The sequence below is a fragment of the Pezoporus wallicus genome, unplaced genomic scaffold (assembly GCF_028554395.1).
Source record: "Pezoporus wallicus isolate ANWC-B61680 ecotype Strahan unplaced genomic scaffold, APGP_CSIRO_Pwel_v1 contig_5261, whole genome shotgun sequence".
Taxonomy (NCBI): domain Eukaryota; kingdom Metazoa; phylum Chordata; class Aves; order Psittaciformes; family Psittacidae; genus Pezoporus; species Pezoporus wallicus.
In genome coordinates this window covers 8,298,585-8,318,586 of record NW_026642423.1, presented here as the reverse complement: position 1 = coordinate 8,318,586, position 20,002 = coordinate 8,298,585, and the positions used below count along the sequence as shown (strand labels likewise).

The 20,002-nt window shown below is 42.0% G+C and overlaps 1 protein-coding gene across 1 annotated transcript; it reads right to left on the bottom strand.

The window, feature by feature from the left end:
* Positions 1-154: 154 nt before the first annotated feature.
* LOC130610321 (glycerol-3-phosphate dehydrogenase 1-like protein) lies at positions 155-19,283 on the bottom strand. The gene is made up of 8 exons (XM_057430097.1): positions 19,130-19,283; positions 13,551-13,728; positions 11,562-11,702; positions 10,218-10,356; positions 7,647-7,759; positions 5,889-6,122; positions 5,632-5,738; positions 155-4,346 (listed from the first exon to the last, which is right to left on the bottom strand). The coding sequence occupies exons 1-8, from the start codon at positions 19,168-19,170 to the stop codon at positions 4,250-4,252; spliced, it is 1,050 nt and encodes a 349-aa protein (XP_057286080.1). The 5' UTR covers positions 19,171-19,283; the 3' UTR covers positions 155-4,249.
* Positions 19,284-20,002: the final 719 nt, after the last annotated feature.

The following is a 20,002-nucleotide window of genomic DNA, read 5'->3' as shown; positions in this document are numbered from 1 at the left end:
GCACTGGGCTAGCTCCCCTTCTTAACTGCAGGTTAAGTTTGCTTTGAATTATACAAGGCCTAGGCTAGCCTTAAGTAGGTGTTTCTGAGAAGCAATACAAATTAGAAATCACATGCTTTAAATATGTACAAATTCCAATTAAGAAACACTGAGGTTAATAAGTGAACACTGATTATTTTAATATATGCACAATCAGCAGTCAGTGTCAATTGATTCCTAGAAAACAGAAAGGTTTGAGAATACATCTTAGGTCCCAGAGGTTGATGTTGTATTTTTTTGTCTGTTGTGCAATAATACACTTTAAATGGTATCACTCAACAAAACAATGCTTTTGATACTTGAAAAGAAATTATTGGTTATTTTTTCTTACTGTGAAATATTTGCACTGTCTGAACTTTCTGGTTAACTTTATAACTGTTCGTTAAACTTTTTTACTGGTGTTAATTTATTGTGCTTGGTATTTGATATGCTGGTCTCCTGTCTGTGTAAGTGTGAAATTTGTCATATTTAATTGAATATTTTATCTTCAACACAGTTGTTTATCTTGAGGGTTTTTTTTTTATTCTCTCTTCATGAGAATTACTGGGAGATGGTTCAAAAACTCAGTGCTCACCTACTTCTGAATTGTATGCATGCTCTAAAGAAAGAGGCCATAGTGTGTTGCACTCACAGGGGAAAACCTGCCTGCCTGTCAGAGCTCTTATAGTCAGGTTCACCTGTCTTAGCTGAGCATCAGTGAAGTAAAACTATTACTGCCTTAATAATCTGAAATATCTGTCATAACTTCTTTGATGTGCAGCCATTCAACTGGCTGTGAACTGCAGAACTGGATGTGGCTTTGGGGAGTCAGGCAAGGAAGGTGCTTTAGCCAGCAAAATCCAACATGTTCTGTCCTGTCAGTGCAATAGCAGCTGTAGCTATATGTTGGAACTACCAAGAGATGTGTTGAGTTCAAGTTAAAGTGAAAATGAATTGGTGACTGTCAAAAAGCATATTTGAGTAAAACTGACTACCTCAGTTCTGTTTGACTTAAGCTTGTAGACTGCTGTGAACTTCCAAATCTTAAAATGAAGTAAAAACACATCTCAGGTTTTTAAGAGCAAAGTAAATACAGTAGGAAGCATAAGCCATTTCTGACTGTAGAACACAGCTACAACTGTAGCTTAAACTAATCAGTTATGTAGCCTTAAGCATAGTTTGCCCTGTAAAAGTCAATATTGGCTTTGAATAAATACAAAGCTTGCAGGCAACTACTTTAGGTGTCCTGACCCCTATTATGGCAAGCCCATCCTAATGCATCTCTGATGTGTGAAAACTCTGAAATACAGCCCAAACACTCCTCTGTGTGTTTACCAGTGCAGGTGGGGCAGCAGGAGCCCTGGAGATGGTGCTCAGAGATGAGGGAGTTACCTTGTCTGTAGCAGAAACATGTTCAGTGTGTAATGCCCACAAGTTTAGTTTTTTAAAACACTCCGTGTTTGCTCATGGAAGTAAATTAGTCTTGCAGTCTTTTTTCTTTAACCCCGTAGTTCCAATCTGTAGTGGCTCAATTAGAAGTTGAGGCAAATCATATTTTAGGAAGACATTTTTCTAATGTTTCAAATAATTATGATGAGGAACATACAGCAAGTAAAATCACACTGAAAAGCTGGAAACCCATTGCTCTTGAAACAAGTTGAGATCTTGGGAGACTGTCATGACTTTGTATGTAGGTTAATTACAGAGAACTTCCTAGGTGTGACTTTCAGCTGGCTGAGCAGGTCATGGTCTTTCCCCTGCAAGATGCAACAGTCTTCAGAATTTGGGTCTATTTGTAAGCTGAATAATGTGATCTTATACTACCAGACTTCCAAAACACAAATGTTGCCTTTCTAATGTGAAGCTTACCTTGGAGATAAAACAACTGTCGTGAGAGAACTGGCTGACCTTGAACATGTGTTTCCTATTTTAGTACAGAATGTAAATACAGAACAAACTATTTTACATAGATTTTGATGGGATTGAGATATAAGGGCTAATTTTTGTTATTTATGGAGTAAAAATTTCCTTATTTTACTGTTTAAAAAAAGTATCTAATTCAAGAGAAGGGAAAAATGTTCATCAATAAAATGTCTTTAGAAAATTGATTCTTCTTGTGCTTTCCTTTGAGCTGACAATTATTAACCACAGGAATAAACACAATAAAGGACCACTATTGCAACAGTCATTTTTGAGTGAATTTTGAAACATGAAATGACATTAAGTCTGCATAATTACCACTTTATTAAATCGTTATTTGATACACTTTGAATTTGAAATGTTCTGTGTTGTTATTAGCTCATACATGACTTATCAGAAGTTCAGCCTGCAGGCGAAGAGGGGAGGTTCCTGAATTCTCTATCCCATTTATGCGTATTTGATGCTTAAACATTACGTAATATTCAAGTCTTTATCAACTTGGAATGAGAGATCATCATTCCCAGTTTTGTATAAAGAACTTGGCTATGGTTCCCACTTCAGCAGAAGGAATGGTGGTGTTGCCTGCAGTGGCTGCGACCGGACGCAGAGCTGCCTTCACTGCTCTGCAGCAGGGATCAATGCCGCTGCAGTTTCTGGTACCCGACCTAGCTGGCAGACTGAGCTTCTTACAATAGATTTATAATTACAGTACATTTATATATATTACTCTGATAAACATGAAAGAGATAACAACACTCCTCTAAAATGCAGAGTAAAGATGATTTTATAATCTAGCTTTTTTTTTTTGCTTTTTCTCTTTCCCCTAAGCAATATGTCAGCAAATACATAGAGAGATTAAAAAACCCCACTTGCCTTCCTTTCTGCTGTTCTGGAAAATCGGATAAAGCGAAGCGTAAGTAGGTTACTCTTCCTTTTTGTTTACCTTGTCTCAAAATAGGACTCTTTCAAAAGGGTATCAAAGCTTATAAAATGTGCACTGTTCATTCTATAGATGGTTTTAACTGTGAAAAACACCAGGTATGTAAAGTTACCCAAGTGCAGCTATGAGGTTTAAAAATATTTAATATGTTCTAAAATTAGCGCCAGCGGTAGCAAAACAACACCCCTGCTCTATGAACCAGTTTGTGTTTAAAATTCAGGAGGGGAGAGAGATCCCCTCTCCCCAGCTGTGAGATGCGGTGCTTAAGCTACAGCAGGGTCAGGCATTATTCTGCAGCCTGGGACAACGTGGGAAGCTGTGCCGGTATCAGCCCAGTGGCTCTTCCCAGCAGAGTTAAAATGCAACCCAGCGTCAGATGCAAGTTTTACAGCATTTCTGTGCGTCTGCAGCGGTCATTTTCATGCATGTATAAAAAGTCAAGTATCACAGGGGGGTTTTCACTGTTACTGGTTGTGTCCTCAGAACAGCAGCACTGCACAAGCTGCAGGCTGAGCTGCGCATACACCCTCCCGGTCAACCTCCACTTCTTCCCTCTCAGCTTCTACCGATTTATGACAATGACTTGCTGAGAAATCCTGACCCTAACACAAATGTATTTGGTTATTCCCACTGTTTTATCTGCATTTCAATGGAGTACAGTAAGTTTAACAAAGGTTAGGCTACTGCTGAGGTTTCTTAGTCTCCTGAATTTGAAGCAAACATTCCCCTGCAAGAAAACCCTCTTCTCTCCTTTGACCTGCCCCTAAAGCTGTTTTATATCTACATCAGCTGAACATTCATGTGTGTCTGAGCACAGTGACGATGCCCATTTTTTCAAAAAAAAGCCTACACTGGGAAATGAAATCCAGGAAGGAATGTATGACACAAAGTATAAAATGTTATTTGTGCTTGAGGGGAATTACGGAAACTCAACATTTGCCCGTGTGATTGCGTTTTGCTGCTGTCACACCTTTTGTTTTGTACTATAGCTTGTCTGTTTGGATGAGTCCTTCAGTTTTTCTGTATCATCTTGTGCTGTTCTGTAAGAAATATTAGTAGGCAAAATGTCGAGCTTCACATGAGCTGGACTGAGTTCCTTACAATGGAAACTGTTTTCAATTGACAAGAAGGTAAGTGTAGGAAAGGCCACATTAGTAACTCAAATACTGTTAAATTTTACATTCATTTCCTGCTGGGTATAGCATTAAACTTAAAGGCAATTTTTCCCCCCAGAATGAGAATATGTAAATACATTCTTTGTTGCTTTTACAGCAAGCACTGCCACACAGCCTGTTCCTCTACTTTATTTGCTGTGGAGTTGACAGAAGTCCTGGGAAGATGAGACTGCAACCAGGTGAGGAGAGGGGATCTCTAAAGGTGCTCTGGGTGGTTCTGCAGGCACGCGATGAAATCCTGAATTGGTAGACCCTCATAGCAGATCTTATAGATGGTTGTAAATAATGGAAACCTAAAAGGAGTGCATAGCAATGAAAATAGTTTTAAAAGTTGATATATATAAATATTTCTGTTCAGTTTATAATGGGAAGGAAAAATAACCCACTCTCTTTTTTCTCTCTCTTTACAATGTAATTTTAACTCAGAGGTGCCTTTACTGGAAGACTCTACAGGGCAACTAAGAGGAACTAGGGGCAATTTTTGGAGGGTGACAGCAGAAAGAGCTGTTTTAGAGACAAAATGCTTATCCAGTATTTTTTATAAAAAAAAAACCTTGAATTGCATATCCTCTTTTTCCTCCTGTGTACAGAATGCAGGTATTATTTGCATTCATTATTCAGGTCTAAAAGACTAAAAAGAATGAAAATGTCTAACAATTTTATTTTCCTGGCTAAAAGGTTCTTTCCCTTTTCCAAGCTGTCTTAGTCATTATGTGGTAAAATATGAGCCCGCTGCATGACTTGGAGCCATATATGTAACTAAGTGCAATTATAGGATACTTACTAGATCAAGTTTGATTTAAAGTTCACATCCTGTCAAAAGGAGCTTTTATTTTCTCATTTTTGAAAAATAATGCCACTTTGATTTTCTGTATCTGTTATAATTCTAATAATTGGAGGGATTTTAAGTATCCTTTAGTGGCATTTGGCCCCTCAGTACTGCTCATGTATGAGAGGGAATGGGATGGAAGGAAGTTTAGCTTTTCCATTACATAAACTGAGACAAAGGTTTAAAATTACAAGTAATCTTTCATAATCCCAAAGAATTAGAGGTACTTTTTAATCTCAGCCTTATTTGTGGCACTAAAGCACCGATAGCAGCACATATTACCTACTCAATGCATGTAAAAAGTTTTATTTAGGACTATGCTCCCAAATTTTATACTGAGAGAACCTCATTAATGTTTGCACTGAGAGCAGTATTGCCGCAAGCTGTAATGCTGATATACTAAGAGCAAGAAAACCTTTGACCCATAGATCATGTTTGCAAGCTGACTCCTACGGTCTTCAGCCTTGTCTAGGGGAATGGGGATGTCTGGGTAGCTCCTTTGGATTATTATTTCTTTTTTCCCTGTACGTGTGTGGCTTGTTTCTTTTAATGCTGTTTAGCCTTCACCCCATTCTACTGACCATGGCAATGAGGAGCTCTAATGGTGGCCCAAGATGTAGACAGCAGTTGTTGCAGAAATGAGCAAGGTAATTAAACAGAAGTACTGTTAAGCAGTACTATTAAGGAGGTTGGGAATCACTCATAATTTGTTGTTGATTCAGTTGGGGTTTTTAAATCAAAGCACTTACTTATCGAGCATATTTTTCTGTTTCAGAATCTTGTAGACCTCAGCTGAGGTCTGAGGACCTTGCAGCTTTTGTCCGTTCAGCATCTCATTTTCCAGCTCCTGAATGGACTAGAAGAGAGCAGACCAGTTACTTGGATCACAGGGGACACTGCTGCAATACCAGCAGCTATTGAGAAGGTAAATGGCCAATGATGCCTTCGTAAAACACAGAGGGATTTCTTCATGTATTAGTGTAAAGTATGTCAAAATCTTCCTTACTTTTCCTGTGCGAGCAAAGGCTTCTGCTACTCTTCTGTTGCGTCCCCCGTAGCAGGTAGTGATTAGATCAGCAACCCCGCAGCTTTCCAGAAAAGTGGCTATTGCTACTGGTCCCCTGCAGAACATCTTGGCAAAGGCCACCATTTCCATAAGGCCCAAGCGTATCACTGCTGCCTTTGTATTATCACCAAAACCCAGTCCATCGCAGAACCCAGCTCCCACTGCTACGATGTTCTACAACCAGTTCATTGTGAAATACAGAGGAGAAAAGGAAATAAAATAGTCAGACAAGATGTGCAGTGTATCAGCATGCACTGAGCTTTAAGAAAATCCCACAAATCTGTCTGCAATTTCCAATGGCCGTGAGCTTATCTTATGAAGAAGGTAGACAGCCAGTTACTGTTGAATAAAAGTAGCTGGAATACTAGAGGATTTCTTGGAAGTATCTGCCTTTATTCTCAGGGGCAAAATTCAAAGCATCTTGTTTAATATGCTGCAATCACGTAGTGTGTATGCAATTAATGTTTTGATTTTCTGCTACTTCCAAGTTGGGCTGCACTGACCTTTCTGTTTTAATTAGTTTAAATATCCCACATGGAGTCATGCCTTTCTAGGTTTTGTCTGTGGGTCTCTAACTTAGACAGGCATGGGTTCTATGTACAGATGCTGCAGGAGATCAAATCTGGGTTTCACATGTAAAAACAGTCAGTAGAATTGCCCTTTTCTACAGCTCTAAACAAATCTTTTGGGATCCTAAACATCTTCCCAATTCCTTACCATTGTCCTGCACACCCCCTTTCCACCTTCCAATTCCCAGCCCTAAATAAGTCCTTAAATAAATGAAGTTCACTGTGTATGAGTAATATGTCACCTTGTACTGCCATTGAAGTGTTTGAAGTGTTTGCACCAGACATGCATGTGCCCCAGTGACGACTTTTTATCTTTAGCAAAGGCAATGCCAAAGCAATGTTTTCAAGAAGAACAAAGATTTCCCACAAAGCAGAAACAACCCCTCTCACCTCTATGCCTGCCCCTGGTTCCAGTCTGTGGCCAAAAGCAAAATCAGGGGATATTTGAGTTTTTATTTAAAGAAAATTTTCTTTTTGTACGTAAGGTTAAACAGGACCAATTGTTTCCTAACCTCCCCCACTTCTCTGAGGAAAGGTGAATTACTGAAGTACAAATCATTGAATGTATAAAAAAGTACAAAGGATCACAAGCTGGAGTCACTTTCAGCACATTTAAAATCAAACTTTGAATGTGCTGCCTCATTGCAAATTTGGTGATTTTGTTATCATTTCTGATGCAGCCTGGGATCTCGAGGTGGGCATTGGTGGATGCCACACAGATATGCTGCCAGCACAGAGCACTGCTTCTGATGCAAACTTTCTAGCAAGTTACTACTTGAACCATGGAAATAAGTTATTAGTAGGAGTTACTATAGGTAGTAAGAATCTATTTCATGTGCTTACAGTGTGCAGACAAGAAAATACATGGACTAAATTCTGCCCTCAGCAGCAGAGGTGCCTCTGATAAAATAAAAGTAAAAATACAACTATTTGGAAATACTTTGCCAGCAGTTATATTTTTAAGTAAATTTTCCCTTCTTTACAGGTTGGAAAACTAGCACATGAACTACACATCTGTGCTCACTCAGTCAAACAGCGGTACCTCATATTAGACCCTGTGCCTTACAGAAGATTCAGGTGGGGGCAGAATTTGGCCCTAGTAAGAATATTTTGTGTTGAAATCACTCACTTTTAAGGCTCCACAGATCTCCACTGTATCAGAGTCAAGCACCACGGTAATCCTGAAATTGGGGGTCTGCATTAATTCTTTAAAGATTTCCCCATGTTTTTCGTTTTTGCAGCCTGTGGGAAGTAAGGTGACAGTGAGTTTGCAGTGTTTCAGAGTCCGCACAATTAACTGAAATCCGAAATAAGGTCCCAGGGATCTCTTTAGGTTTGTTGTCCCAGTAACTGGGTGTTACTAAACAAGACATTTGTGTGACAGCAGCTCGTGGCTGCTGGGAGCCAGTGTTAAATGTACGCAAGTCACACGGCATTGACCAAGCATCGCTTAACAACACTTTAAAGAGTTTCAAGATAGCCCCCAACACAAGTTTCTGCCTGAGAAATCTTGTATAACTACAAACCTTGCAAAAGATGATATTTACAAATCACTTTGTATAGCACAACAATATAATTTCTGCTTTAAAAATGTAAGCAGGTGTAATTGCTAAATATTATTATGGGGTGCAAATGATTAATGCTCCCAGTTACAGGGAGATCCACAGATAATGAAGTTGCATGTTGGCACTGCTGTAACATTTTGGTAGCCAATTCTGTGGAGGTCATGTGTAATGTCATTACAGTGCTCACCCTAGGTGTTGAAAGAGAGCCCTCAGCAGTAAAGGGGCTGAGCTCTGACTTTATCCAGACAGCCCACAGCCATCTGGGCAAAGATTTATGAATGGAGTTTCACTTAATTTTTATGCAAGTAGCTCAGTTTCCTTTGGGGCATGCTCAGCAGGGCTAGTTTTACTAGCCTGGGGCATCACACTCTGGCAGCTGTGAGGTTTCTGCCCCATCTCACAGGAAATTTGGGGTTTGCGTTTCACTCTTCACAATAATTGATGCTGGGGGATACCCAGTCACTTTGAGGTGGCTGTTTCTAGGCTATGTGGCTTACCATGAGGACAAAAACAAGGGGCAAAGCTCTGCACAATCATCATCACAGCATGGCTTCAAACTGGGCCAGCAGAAGTTAAATTCTGCCCAAGGAAATAGAATCCTAGAATCATAGAATAGTTAGGGTTGGAAAGGACCTTAAGATCATCTAGTTCCAACCCCCTGACATGGGCAGGGACACCTCACACTAAGCCAGGTCACCCAAGGCTCTGTCCAACCTGGCCTTGAACACCGCATTGAATGATGGAGCATTCACAAGTTCCTTGGCAACCCATTCCAGTGCCTCACCACCCTTACAGGAAAGAATTTCCTCCTTATAGCCAATCTAAACTTCCCCTGTGTAAGTTTGAACCTGTTACGCCTTGTCCTATCACTGCAGTCCCTAATGAAGAGTCCCTTCCCAGCATCCTTGTAGGCCCCCTTCAGATACTGGAAGGCTGCTATGAGGTCTCCACGCAGCCTTCTCTTCTCCAAGCTGAACAGCCCCAACTTCCTCAGCCTGTCTTCATACGGGAGGTGCTCCAGTCCCCTGATCATCCTCATGGCCCTCCTCTGGACTTGTTCCAACAGTTCCATGTCCTTTTTATGTTGAGGACACCAGAACTGCACACAATACTCCAGGTGAGGTCTCACGAGAGCAGAGTAGAGGGGCAGGATCACCTCCTTTGACCTGCTGGTCACACTCCTTTTGATGCAGCCCAGGATACGGTTGGCTTTCTGGGCTGCGAGTGCACACTGAAGCCGGCTCGTGTTTAGTTTCTCATCTAGCAACACCCCCAAGTCCTTTCTCACAGGGCTGCTCTGAATCTCTTCTCTGCCTGACCTGTAGCTGTGCCTGGGATTGCTTTGACCCAGGTGTAGGATAAATAAATATTGCTCAACTCCCCTAATCATGGCTAGTCCTCTTTACACCAGTTGCTCTGCCCACAACAAATGCCCAGCTGGTACGGTTTTCACTATCACTGTAAAATTCGCAAGCAAAGGAGCAGTATTGCTTTTATATTCCTTTCCTAGCTATGGAGCTATGTAACTTTAATTTTGACTGACTTTAAAAATCAATGGGTTTTAAAAACTACTGTATAAACTTTCCAAATCAGGTCAGACCCAGTGTTGGGAGGATCTGAGGCTGTCTTGGCAAGCAGTCGGAATGGGAGGGAGGAACAGAATGTTACTGGGGGTTTGGTTTGGTGTTTGTTTGTTTTTTTTGAAAACAAAGAAATTTTGAAGATGGAGAAACACACTTCAGGGAGCATGAGCACATATAAGCTTCTGATTACACTTCTCTGTCTAGACTGTATAGTGTATCAACTGCTGATGTACTCAGTGTTGAGCTGTACAGACACAAAAGGTGGCTCTTGCCAACTCCTACAAAAAACAGGATTAAGCTGTAATTTTTTAATGGATTAAATTAGCTCTCAGCACTGAAACTTGCTGTTAGTTTGGATCTGATCCTGCCAGCACCAAACTCCCTGGAAATAATTCTGCCTCATTGAATGAGCTCAACACATACTGTGCCTCTTGGGAACCACCTGGGACCCATCACATCCCCCTGCTTTCTCCAGAGGTTATCCCTGTTGCCCAGCCACAGGTGATGATGAATTGCAGCCAGCAGCTCTAATTTGCTCTTTGCAATACTTACCAATGGTGGTTTCACAGAACTTCTCATCAGCCACTTCTTTGGCTATATTGGCCCCCATAAGCACACTGATTTCTATTTTCAGTTTCTCTCGAATGAGGTCAGATATGAGCTTCAGGCCTTCAGGACCCTCATCAATCCCCTGAATAAAAGGCGATAGTCAGAGCCAAACTGTTAGAATAAGAAAATGACAGCAGTGGAGCACTGGTAAAGCAGAAAGTGTCCTATTGCCTGCAGCTCTCTGATTTTAACTGGGTCTTGTATTTAGTGGCATTAGTCATTGACCCGAATGTTCTCGGTTTGTACTTTGATTACAGCAAACTCAAGGCAAGTTGAGGGAAAAGAAAGCAACAGTGAGGTAACCCTGCAAGAAGCCTCACATCCAGTACTGCTTTCTTTAATGTTGTATTATTCCTTTGTGTTTAATTTCTGTAGTACAGAACCAGAGTTTTAAATTAAGCCTATAACCAGTGGAGTTTTTGCAAGATCCAAGTATTAATGTGAGTGCTTCATTGGTATTACAGAGTACACTGAACTGTCTTGTTTGGGTTTGTTTTTTTAAGCTAAAGAAATAAGTAAATTTGCAGGCATTTCCTTCCTTCCCCACCTCCTCTTCTCTGTGTACTGCTTCTTGTGAGATAATTTCTATAGGGGAACAAAGTGGGGAGGGAAAGAGCTGGTATTGCAGTCTGAAAACCTGAATTACATTTCTTTCATGACAATTTTAAATTGTATATTTTCTATAATGCAATCAAAAGAAGAAGAGGTAGACTGTATTCCTATGCTTTGCCTCTGGCTTTTAGTTTGAGATTCTCTTAAAATATTAATTCCTTTTAAGATTCTCATAATCTGGTACCTCTAACCTTAAAAAGAGATTCCTCAGTTCATGCCAGATTGAAATGGTCTCAGTTCTGCAACATCATTAGTTGCTATTGTACCATTTTAATGCTGCCAAGAACAACTTTAGCATGTACTTGGAAGAGGCACTTTGACCCAGCGCTCTTTCCAGTTAAGAGTTAATTGAGGCTGAGTATTTTTATTGGCAGCAGCACCAGCTTGTGCAGTCCTCTCTCTGTCCATTTTCACCTCCATGCTGGTCCAAGTGGGAATTTATCCAGGCTAAAGATGGCTGGCAAAGACAGATACTCTTAGCCTGGCTAGGCTGCCTCATCCTTTCCTCTCATGGGCAGCAGAAGGGTTGGCAGAGGCTGGGTAAGTTTTAACTCTTGCAGAAAGAAATGCTTGTTTTTATGCAGAGCATACAGCTGAGGGCTGGAGCTCTTCTCCTTAAGTTGAAGCTATTTATTTACTCCATACAGATGGAGTCTTGTGGAGATGACAACTTACCTTGATCAGGGAAATCCCAAATGTCCCAGGCTTTATGTGGTCCGCAACCTGCTCGCAGATTCGTCCAATGAATTGGTGTGGCAGAACAAACACTAAAATATCTGCCCAACTTGTTGCTTCAACCACGTCTGGTACAGCCACCTGGGACAAGAGTGACAACCAAAATGAGCCCAGGTAGGAATCCTCATACCTCACAAGATAACAATGTGCTGAAGCCTTTGCAGATGTGTTGCAAAAATGGCCTTAATTTTAACAGCTGCTAGCTCTTCATTTGAGCAGTTACAGATCTCTTCTGAAATATCCAAAGCAGACTATTTTAGGTTTGGATTTTTAATTTTTTTTTTTTTTTTAGAATTTATCCCAGCCCTGTGTGGATAATCTGGGGAAGACACTATAATTTCTAAACTTGCAACACCCTGGGAAGACCCTTTTCTGGTTCAGCTCCTTCAGGCAGTTCCTGAGCAACCCTATATGGTTCTTTTGGAATGAATGGTAGTACCAGGAGCACAGGGATAAACTGGGATGGTGAGACAGAGCCTCTTCTGGCAGTCTTTAGTTTCCACACGTCACCAGCTGAGATTTAGTCAGGAATAAACTATATAAAAAGCAGAGATTAGCATAATCTTTGGGCGTTATGTGTCTTTGTGTTAAATATATACTAACATTGACCAATAGTTACAAAACCCTATACAACATGCTTAATAACTAGAAAGCTGTATCTTCCTCCTAATGTTAGCATTACTCAGAACAACAATTTAAGCCAGGCTGCAAAGGCAATGGCAGGTGATTTTGAGCCTGCTATCACAAGCAGTTTACAGCTAGGGAAAACATCACTCTTGGGAGCAGCCTTGGAGCACACAGCCTTAGAGCAAGAAGATTCCTAGTGGGAGAAGCAGAACTGCTGCCAGCAAGGCTGCTTCTCCAGGGTAACAGCAAAGTGGGAGTGGGGTAAAGGCTGGTAGTGCTGTACAGGCTGTGCTCCTCTCTCCAAAATGCTGTAGAGCAATGCAAGGAAAAAATTAGTTGGGTTTGGTTGTTTTTTCCCTCAGTAAAAGATTAAGATGTGAGGGTCCCTCCAGGCTTTACTGCTGGTGAAGGCTCAGACTTTGCTGTAGAGAGGATGAGGCTGGTCTCAAGTGGTGATGACAAGCCTGTTGACCTGCTAGAAGGTTGTAAAACTAAGTGATAAGTCAATTGTACCCCAGGAGAACTGTGCCAAGTTCAAACCATAGGAGTGCAAATATGCAATCGCAGCACTAAATGCAGTACTAAATATAACCACTCTCAAAGCAAGGAGAGCCACCACGTGCAGTGTCTAAACTTCCTTTTACCACTGCAACTGTTCCAGAAATGTGGTGCTACTTTCTTTAATTCACAAAACAGGGGTGTTTGGCAAAATCCCAAACAGGCAAAACCCCTCACCTTGCTTGCTTCAGTAGCAGTAAATCATCTAAGCTGATTAATTTAATTAGATTAATTAGAATTGCATAACTCGGTGTTTTAAATGTTCATGAAAATTAAATACCTTATTATTTTTGGTGGAATTTACAGCATTATTAATTATAGCAGTGTCTTGCTAGTCTGAAATTACCCCTGAGCCAATAGCTCATTATTCAGCCCCTTGTAAGCCACAGCTGTTAGCTGTGCTGTTGATTCCTTTTTTAGAAGGGAGAGCAGTAGCTTTCCCTTTTTTTCCCAGGATATGCTGCGGGTTTGAAATAGCTCTGTGCAGACAGATCTCTGCCTGCCATCCATAGAGTTCTGTTGATTTCTGCCAGAGAGGAGGATGGTGCGTTACCAGCACCTGACAGTTGGCTGTTTGAAGTTACATGTGACACACGAGACAAGAAGTCACAAAAGTGAATTATATTCCAGTGAGTTAGGTGGCAAACCAGAGTGAAGCAGTGAATTACTTCCTTATTTTTGCCAGATGTTGTCTCCCTTACAAAATAAAAGTATTTCAGTGGTTTGCTTTTATTTTCAACTTACCACATTTTGGGGTATCTTGTATCCAGGCAGGTATTTAACATTTTCATGTTCCTGGTTGATGATTTCTGTGAGTTTTCTTTCATTGATGATCTCTTCAAATACCCATATCTTGACAGTAGGATCAAATCTGTTGGACTTCTGGACATTTTGGCCAATGATTCTTGCTATGGCTGATCCCCTTTAAAAAGAAAAAAAAAAAAAACAACAATTAACAGAAAACAAAAAGTTTTATTGTGAATTGGAAACAGAAATTCTTTAAACGTAAGAACTCATAAAAAAAAGCCTGTGCTATAGAGCAGTTCAGGTGCTTGCTACATTTATCAGAAGGCTTTATCTACTACCCTCCATCAAAACCCCCTCAGTTTAAAACCACAGAAAGTAGAAATAGAAAAAACAAAACTGTAACCAAGGGATCTGAAGTCCTATCAAAGATTATAGAGTTGAAGTATGACGTACCATCAACAGCAATGAAAATACAGTGCCTGCAATTAAAATCTCGCTTGATCCTTGGCTAATTATTTATTTTCTTTTTTCTGAAGATGAACAAATGTGGAACAACCCAGGTGGTAAAGCACTGCTGAGCAATCAGCCATGACAGTCTTTGTACATCTCATCTAAAATAGGTGCATCCCACTTTCCTACCAATAACAAAACAGTTGCAATTAGGAGTTTTTATAAGAGCCAAATCCTCAGAAATTGTTCTTTTCTTAAAAATAAAAATAAAGTCTTCAGCCTGATGGTTTCTCTTTATTTATTGTTCTATTTATTGCCATAACAGGGTCTGTAATAGTTGCAGCCTGAGGATATTTTAACCATCCAGTTTACTCTTCTTCAGGCAGGCTGAGCATTTTTTAATCTCAGTGCAGACACTAATTTTATTTCCCCATCACCAGTGTAGCATTGCAAACATTCACTTATTTTCTTCGCAAGAGAGAATTAAAAACCCCACAGAAAATATTGGCAGTGCTGTTTAATGATCTTTAAATTATATGGGGAGGAGGGCTGATTACTTTTACTCCTCTGTTCCCTCTTTCCATTTTAATGCTACTTTAATCTTTTGAGTGTTGGCCATTTTACTGCCATGACTGAAGGAGGAGCTCCAGTTGCAATGCTCTTGTCCTTTGAGCCACTTATAACGCACCTGCAATGAGCAGTATGAGCAGGATTTAGCTGTGATATGTTTTCTGGGACCGGTAAAGGTCTCCAGCATATCCAAGACGAAGTCCAGGTAGGTCTGTGCTGCCAACAGTTCAAAGGGAAACCACGTTGTAACTGGCTCTCCTTGGCTCAACCACATTTTTGATATAACAGGTTTGCACAAGGGTGAATTGCTCAATAAGCAATAAAAGAGTAAGGGCTTCATCTTAATCTTTAACGATAAAGAAATACTACTGAGATCATGTTTCACTTTGCTGAGTGTTGACTACATGCTATATCCTGAGCTGCCATAATGCTTTTTTGTTTGTTTGATTAGCTGGTTTTGGCTTTGGTGGGGGTTTTTTTTGTTTGTTTGGTTTGGGGTTTGGTGTTGGTTTTGGTTTTTAAGGGATGATTGGTTTTAGTCCTTTAAAACATTTAGGGAAATGTTGTAGGGGTGAAATTTTATTGCAAGAGTTCTGCTTTTTTTTTTTAAAAAAGACATGCAGTCATAACATACATTCATATCATTTATAAAATTACTTATTTTCTTGTTCTCTTACCCTGCTATCTACAGAGGGCACAATCAAAGCTTGAACTGAGGATTAATTGTGCTCTGCATAAGAAATATGTATTAAAGGATAAGGGTTAAGGGTTTTTTGTTTGATTGGGCTTTTGTTGTGGTTTTGATTGGTTGTTTTTTCCCCAGATAAACCTGAGATCTAAATCCATTGTCCAGCTTATGCTGGAGTTTCCAGCACCTGCGTGATGAACTGAGAACTGAAGCCTATCCATAAAACCAACTTTTCTAGCTATGACCAAGTTCATGTGATTTTCTGATGAAAGATGTACACTGCAGCTGTAACCTCTCAAATACTGAATGGAACTTTCAACTCTCAGTATATAAATCTGATCTTCTAGCAGAGCTGTCATTACCACCACACTTGGATGTTGCCACCCAAGTGTTTTCCTAGTGACAAGATATCAGTGAAGGTATCTCAGGCATAAAGGTAGCTCCATAAATAACAGTGTTTTCCTTTGGTTTCTCTTTAGATGAATGAGGATTTGGGGCAGAAAGGATTTAATGCTTAAAAGGCATTGATCGGTCACCACAAACCCCTCAAACAGTTCAAAACATGATGCTCTGTTTTAGTTACTCCATTTAAAATTCAGTCACCAGCCTTGGGAAGAAGAATTGCTTTGCCTATGAAGGTGGTGTTTGGTAGACTACACAGGCTTGGCGGAAGAGGGTTGCTTATGCAAACAAGGATGATAATGTATAGCATGGTTTTATTTTCTCCAAAACTCAATTTAGTGAAGACTAATAGAAAGCAGAGAACTCCACTTAGATAATTTTTTTTAAGTAAGTAAAAACTGCCCATCAGGGCTTTTTTCCCAATTATGTTAATTTGTGTTGGAAGTGATTTACATATTGCTAAGAAAATAAAAGTTTTTAAATTTTAATATTTTAAATAAAAAGATTTTCTATCAGTATAATAAGAAAGCTTTGATATAGAATAACTCAAATAAGACCTGTTATTTACATAGGTGAATATGAAAGCGATTGAGACATACCTCAGGTCTGGTAAAGAATAAAGGTTAATGGACCTTGCAAAGCAGCTAATCCATTAAACACTTTAGAGTATATTAGGAACTTATGCTGTTCTTAATGGTTTTTCTGAGGAGGTCTTAAAGACCTCAACGGTTGCAGGTCTCTTCCCTTCCCCAACCAGCCCATCTCAGGTCTTTGCTATCCTCAACATTAGGAAGATCATCCTCACATTTAAGCTAAGTCTTTCTTACCACAGTTTAAGCCCATTTCTAGACTAGAAGGGTGGAATATTGTTTTTCTCCTTCAGATATTTGAAGACGATCATGTCTTCTTCCAGTCTCTTTCTTAGGCAACCACCTCAAGTTTTTTAAATTATAGTATTGCTCAGGTTGGAAGGGACCATCAGAGGTTTCCAAAGTGGGAACAACAGTGAGTACAGATGGGTTACCCAAGGCTTTATTCAATCAAGTCTTGAAAACTCTCCAAGAACCACCTCCTCTCTGGGCAACCTGCCCCAATGCTTTATTATTCTCCAAGAGTTGTTTTTATCTCCTCTCTTCATACATTGAGTCAGAACCTCCTCTGGTTCAATTTATGACTGCTGCCTCTTGTTTTCCTTGCACGCACCTCCACAAAAAGCCTGGCCATCTGTCCATGTTGAAGACAAGAACCTAGCTGAAGCTGGAGCTTTGCTAGAGAATCTGCAGTCCGAGCAAATCTGAGAAGCTTGGGAGAGATTTTGGATTCTGAAAGGCCAGCCAGTGAACTATACTTCTATTTTTAAAAACGGGTAACTGAACCATGGTTAATGTAAACACATACCCTCCTGCACCTGGCTGGCAACTGCAAAATGCAGTGCAGTACTTTGTTTAACCATACCACTCATGAGCCTCCCGGCAGTGTTGACTTCGGAAGTCCCAGTGACCTGCTGAACTTCTGCAGCTGACAGGAGCTATTGCAACATGCTGCATCGTCAGCCTCTTTTCTGAGCTGCAGGGAAGACTCAAGAGCAGTGATCTGAACTGTCACCCAAATATTCAGGAGGAACATAAAAAGAAAAATGTTTGCCAAAGGTAAACATGGCTTTTCTATGTTGTGTTAATACAATCTGTTCTGCCGCAGAGCCTATGAATAGATGTGATTTGAACATTTGAGCACAATGCTTATCTCCTCCCCAAGGATTTACAGGCTATGTATATGACAGGAAGCAAGAGATGGGCCCAGGCAGACAGGCAGCATGAGTAAGTACACAGTATTGAATGAGCTGGGGTCTCTGTATGTCTATGGCATAACCCTTTTCAAGTTTGTAGGTACCTGTGAAAAAGGCGAACTTCCTCCTTTCTCGATTATGGCTTCTGAAAGGAGACAACCAAAAGGTTTTGAAGAATATCTTACAGCAAGGGGACAGCTTGGGAAAGGCAGGGGGTGCTTGCTTGAGAACGCAGTAAGAAAACAGTGAAGGCTGTCACTATGGACTGACCAAAGGTAAAAGCTGACTCCCAGGGGTACAGCCATGGGCTTGGAAGTGACAATGAGCTGCCTGCACAGGCTTGGATGTCTGTGGTTAAGTTAAGGTGAAGGAAGAGAGGGCAGGGATGCAAGCCCTGGAATGACATGCTAAATGCAGCAGTCAGAAAAAAGCTTGTACAGAAGTCATGGGGCAGGACTGTATCTGTCAGGGCCAGAGAAAGGCAGATGCGTGATGATGAGTTCCCAAAGACTTAGCTGTGCAGTTACGTGTCAAGGGCTGTGTCTGAGAGATGTCATGCACAAAGAGACTGTGATCAGAAAGAGCATGCATGTGGGAGCTTGGAAAGCAACGGACTGGTTTTGCAAGGCAGGAAGGCAAAGAGCTGTACTTAGGTATGCTGTGTTTTCAGCAGTTCACAAGCAACTACTCCCACACCTATTGATTTTTTTTTTTGCGTTTGCTTCCATTTAGCTGTCACATATTTTAAAAATTTGAAGAGGCTTTCTTGCCTGGTACAAAAACAATCCACAGAGCTACCTGAAGGCTGGGTTTGCTGATCCCAAGTGCATGCACATACATGTTGGTCTGTTTGTTTGTACTCAGTTTACATAAACTGTAAGAGAAGTAAGATGCAAAGTCCGGTGTGCACTGCCTTCACTGGGGTCTGACTCAAGGAGCTCTGGAGCTTCTGTCCAGGCTAGAAGGGACTGAGCAGTAGCAAACATATTCTTATGAATGTAGATAAGGATAAATGGGGGACCTGAACGCAAGGCTTATACAGGGCTGCATCTGCACCGAGATGGAAAATGACATGCTGAGGGGCATGCAAGTAAGAGATGCCAATAAGTCATGGCTTTAAATGGAGCCTGTGCCCTAGTTCTTTCAAAGGAACACTAACAGCATCACTACTGAATGCTTAAATTTGAACCACCTGGGCCCAGTCACCAGCACACACAGCCGCAGAGGCACAGCTCTGCTCCTCCTGTGAATCTCTAGCCTGTCATCAGGCTTTAAATGGCTTACACAGCCCAGCGATGCAGGAGCCCCATGTTTTTCATGCTCTCACTGCCTGGTGCATCTCCCAGGGGCGGCTGCCCCTGCTCAGAGAGCCCGGGAGGCTGAGGCACGACACGGTCAGCACCGGGGCCGCGGTTTCAGGACCATGGAGACCCCCGGCTGCCCCCAGCCCCGCCGCTCTCAGCACCGGACCTGTTGCGAGGCACTCAGCAGTGGTGAGGGGAGCCGGCCCGCGGTGTGGTACGGCCCGGCTGTCCCGGTGTGCGCCCGCTGCGGGGATTGGGGGAGGACGACGAGGAGGTGGGAAAAAGGAAAGAAATGGGAGTAAAGGGAGCAGTGGGGAATGGAGGAGAGCAGGGAAGAGGTGGGGGGACTCGGGGTCCCCCGCGCTGCGGCACTCACCAGTTCCCCGAGCCGACGATGCAGACGCGGAGCGGCGACATGCTGCGGGCTGCCCTGCCGCCCGGCGCTGCTGCCGGCGGCTCGGCTCGGCTCGGCCCGGGCCCGGCCCGGCCCGCCTGCCAGCACCGCCTTTCCCGGCCCGGCCCCCGGCGCCTGCGGGAGGGACGGGCGCGAGAGGGCGGCAGCGCCGGGGGGCAGTGCTGGTACTGCCCCCCTACTCCGCCTGCGCCTGTGTTGCCCCTAGGGGCTGCCCTGCTATTTAGTGCCTTGGAGAGGGAACCGGGAAATCAGCGCCTTCTCCGACATTCACAGGATTGAGGACCTGCGTGGAGAGGGCAGGGCAGGGCAGGGCAGCCCGGCACTTCTCGTGGTGTGAGACTTTCCCACCCATCGGCAGCCCAGGGGGGTTCTGCAGGGTGGGTAAGGTGGCAGAGATTGGGAAGGATAAAAGCCGGGCCCTTAGGGGCAGGGAGAAATATCTGGAGGTCCCATGTTCTGCCAGACGGCTGCATCATGGCTTAAATGCTTCTGATAGATGAGGAGCACACAAGGGAAAGGTTATGAGTGCATCTGCAGAGACAATTTCAGCTGATAAATTATGGGTTATATCACAACTTTCAATATGGGGCATCTCGTAAAATTTATCTGCAAGAAAGAAGGAAATAGAGTGTTTTTCCTTTTCCCCAACATGGTCTAATCATGCATAAAACCCTACAAATTATCGCATTTTACCTCACAACTCTCCACTGACCCCAAGTCCTCTTCAAAGCAGCCTTTCTCTCTCATTTTTGAGCCAGAGCTGCATTTGCTACCTCCCCTGCACTCCTGTGCCTGTGCTCCCCCTTCCTCTCAACCTGCCATGCTCCAGCTCCC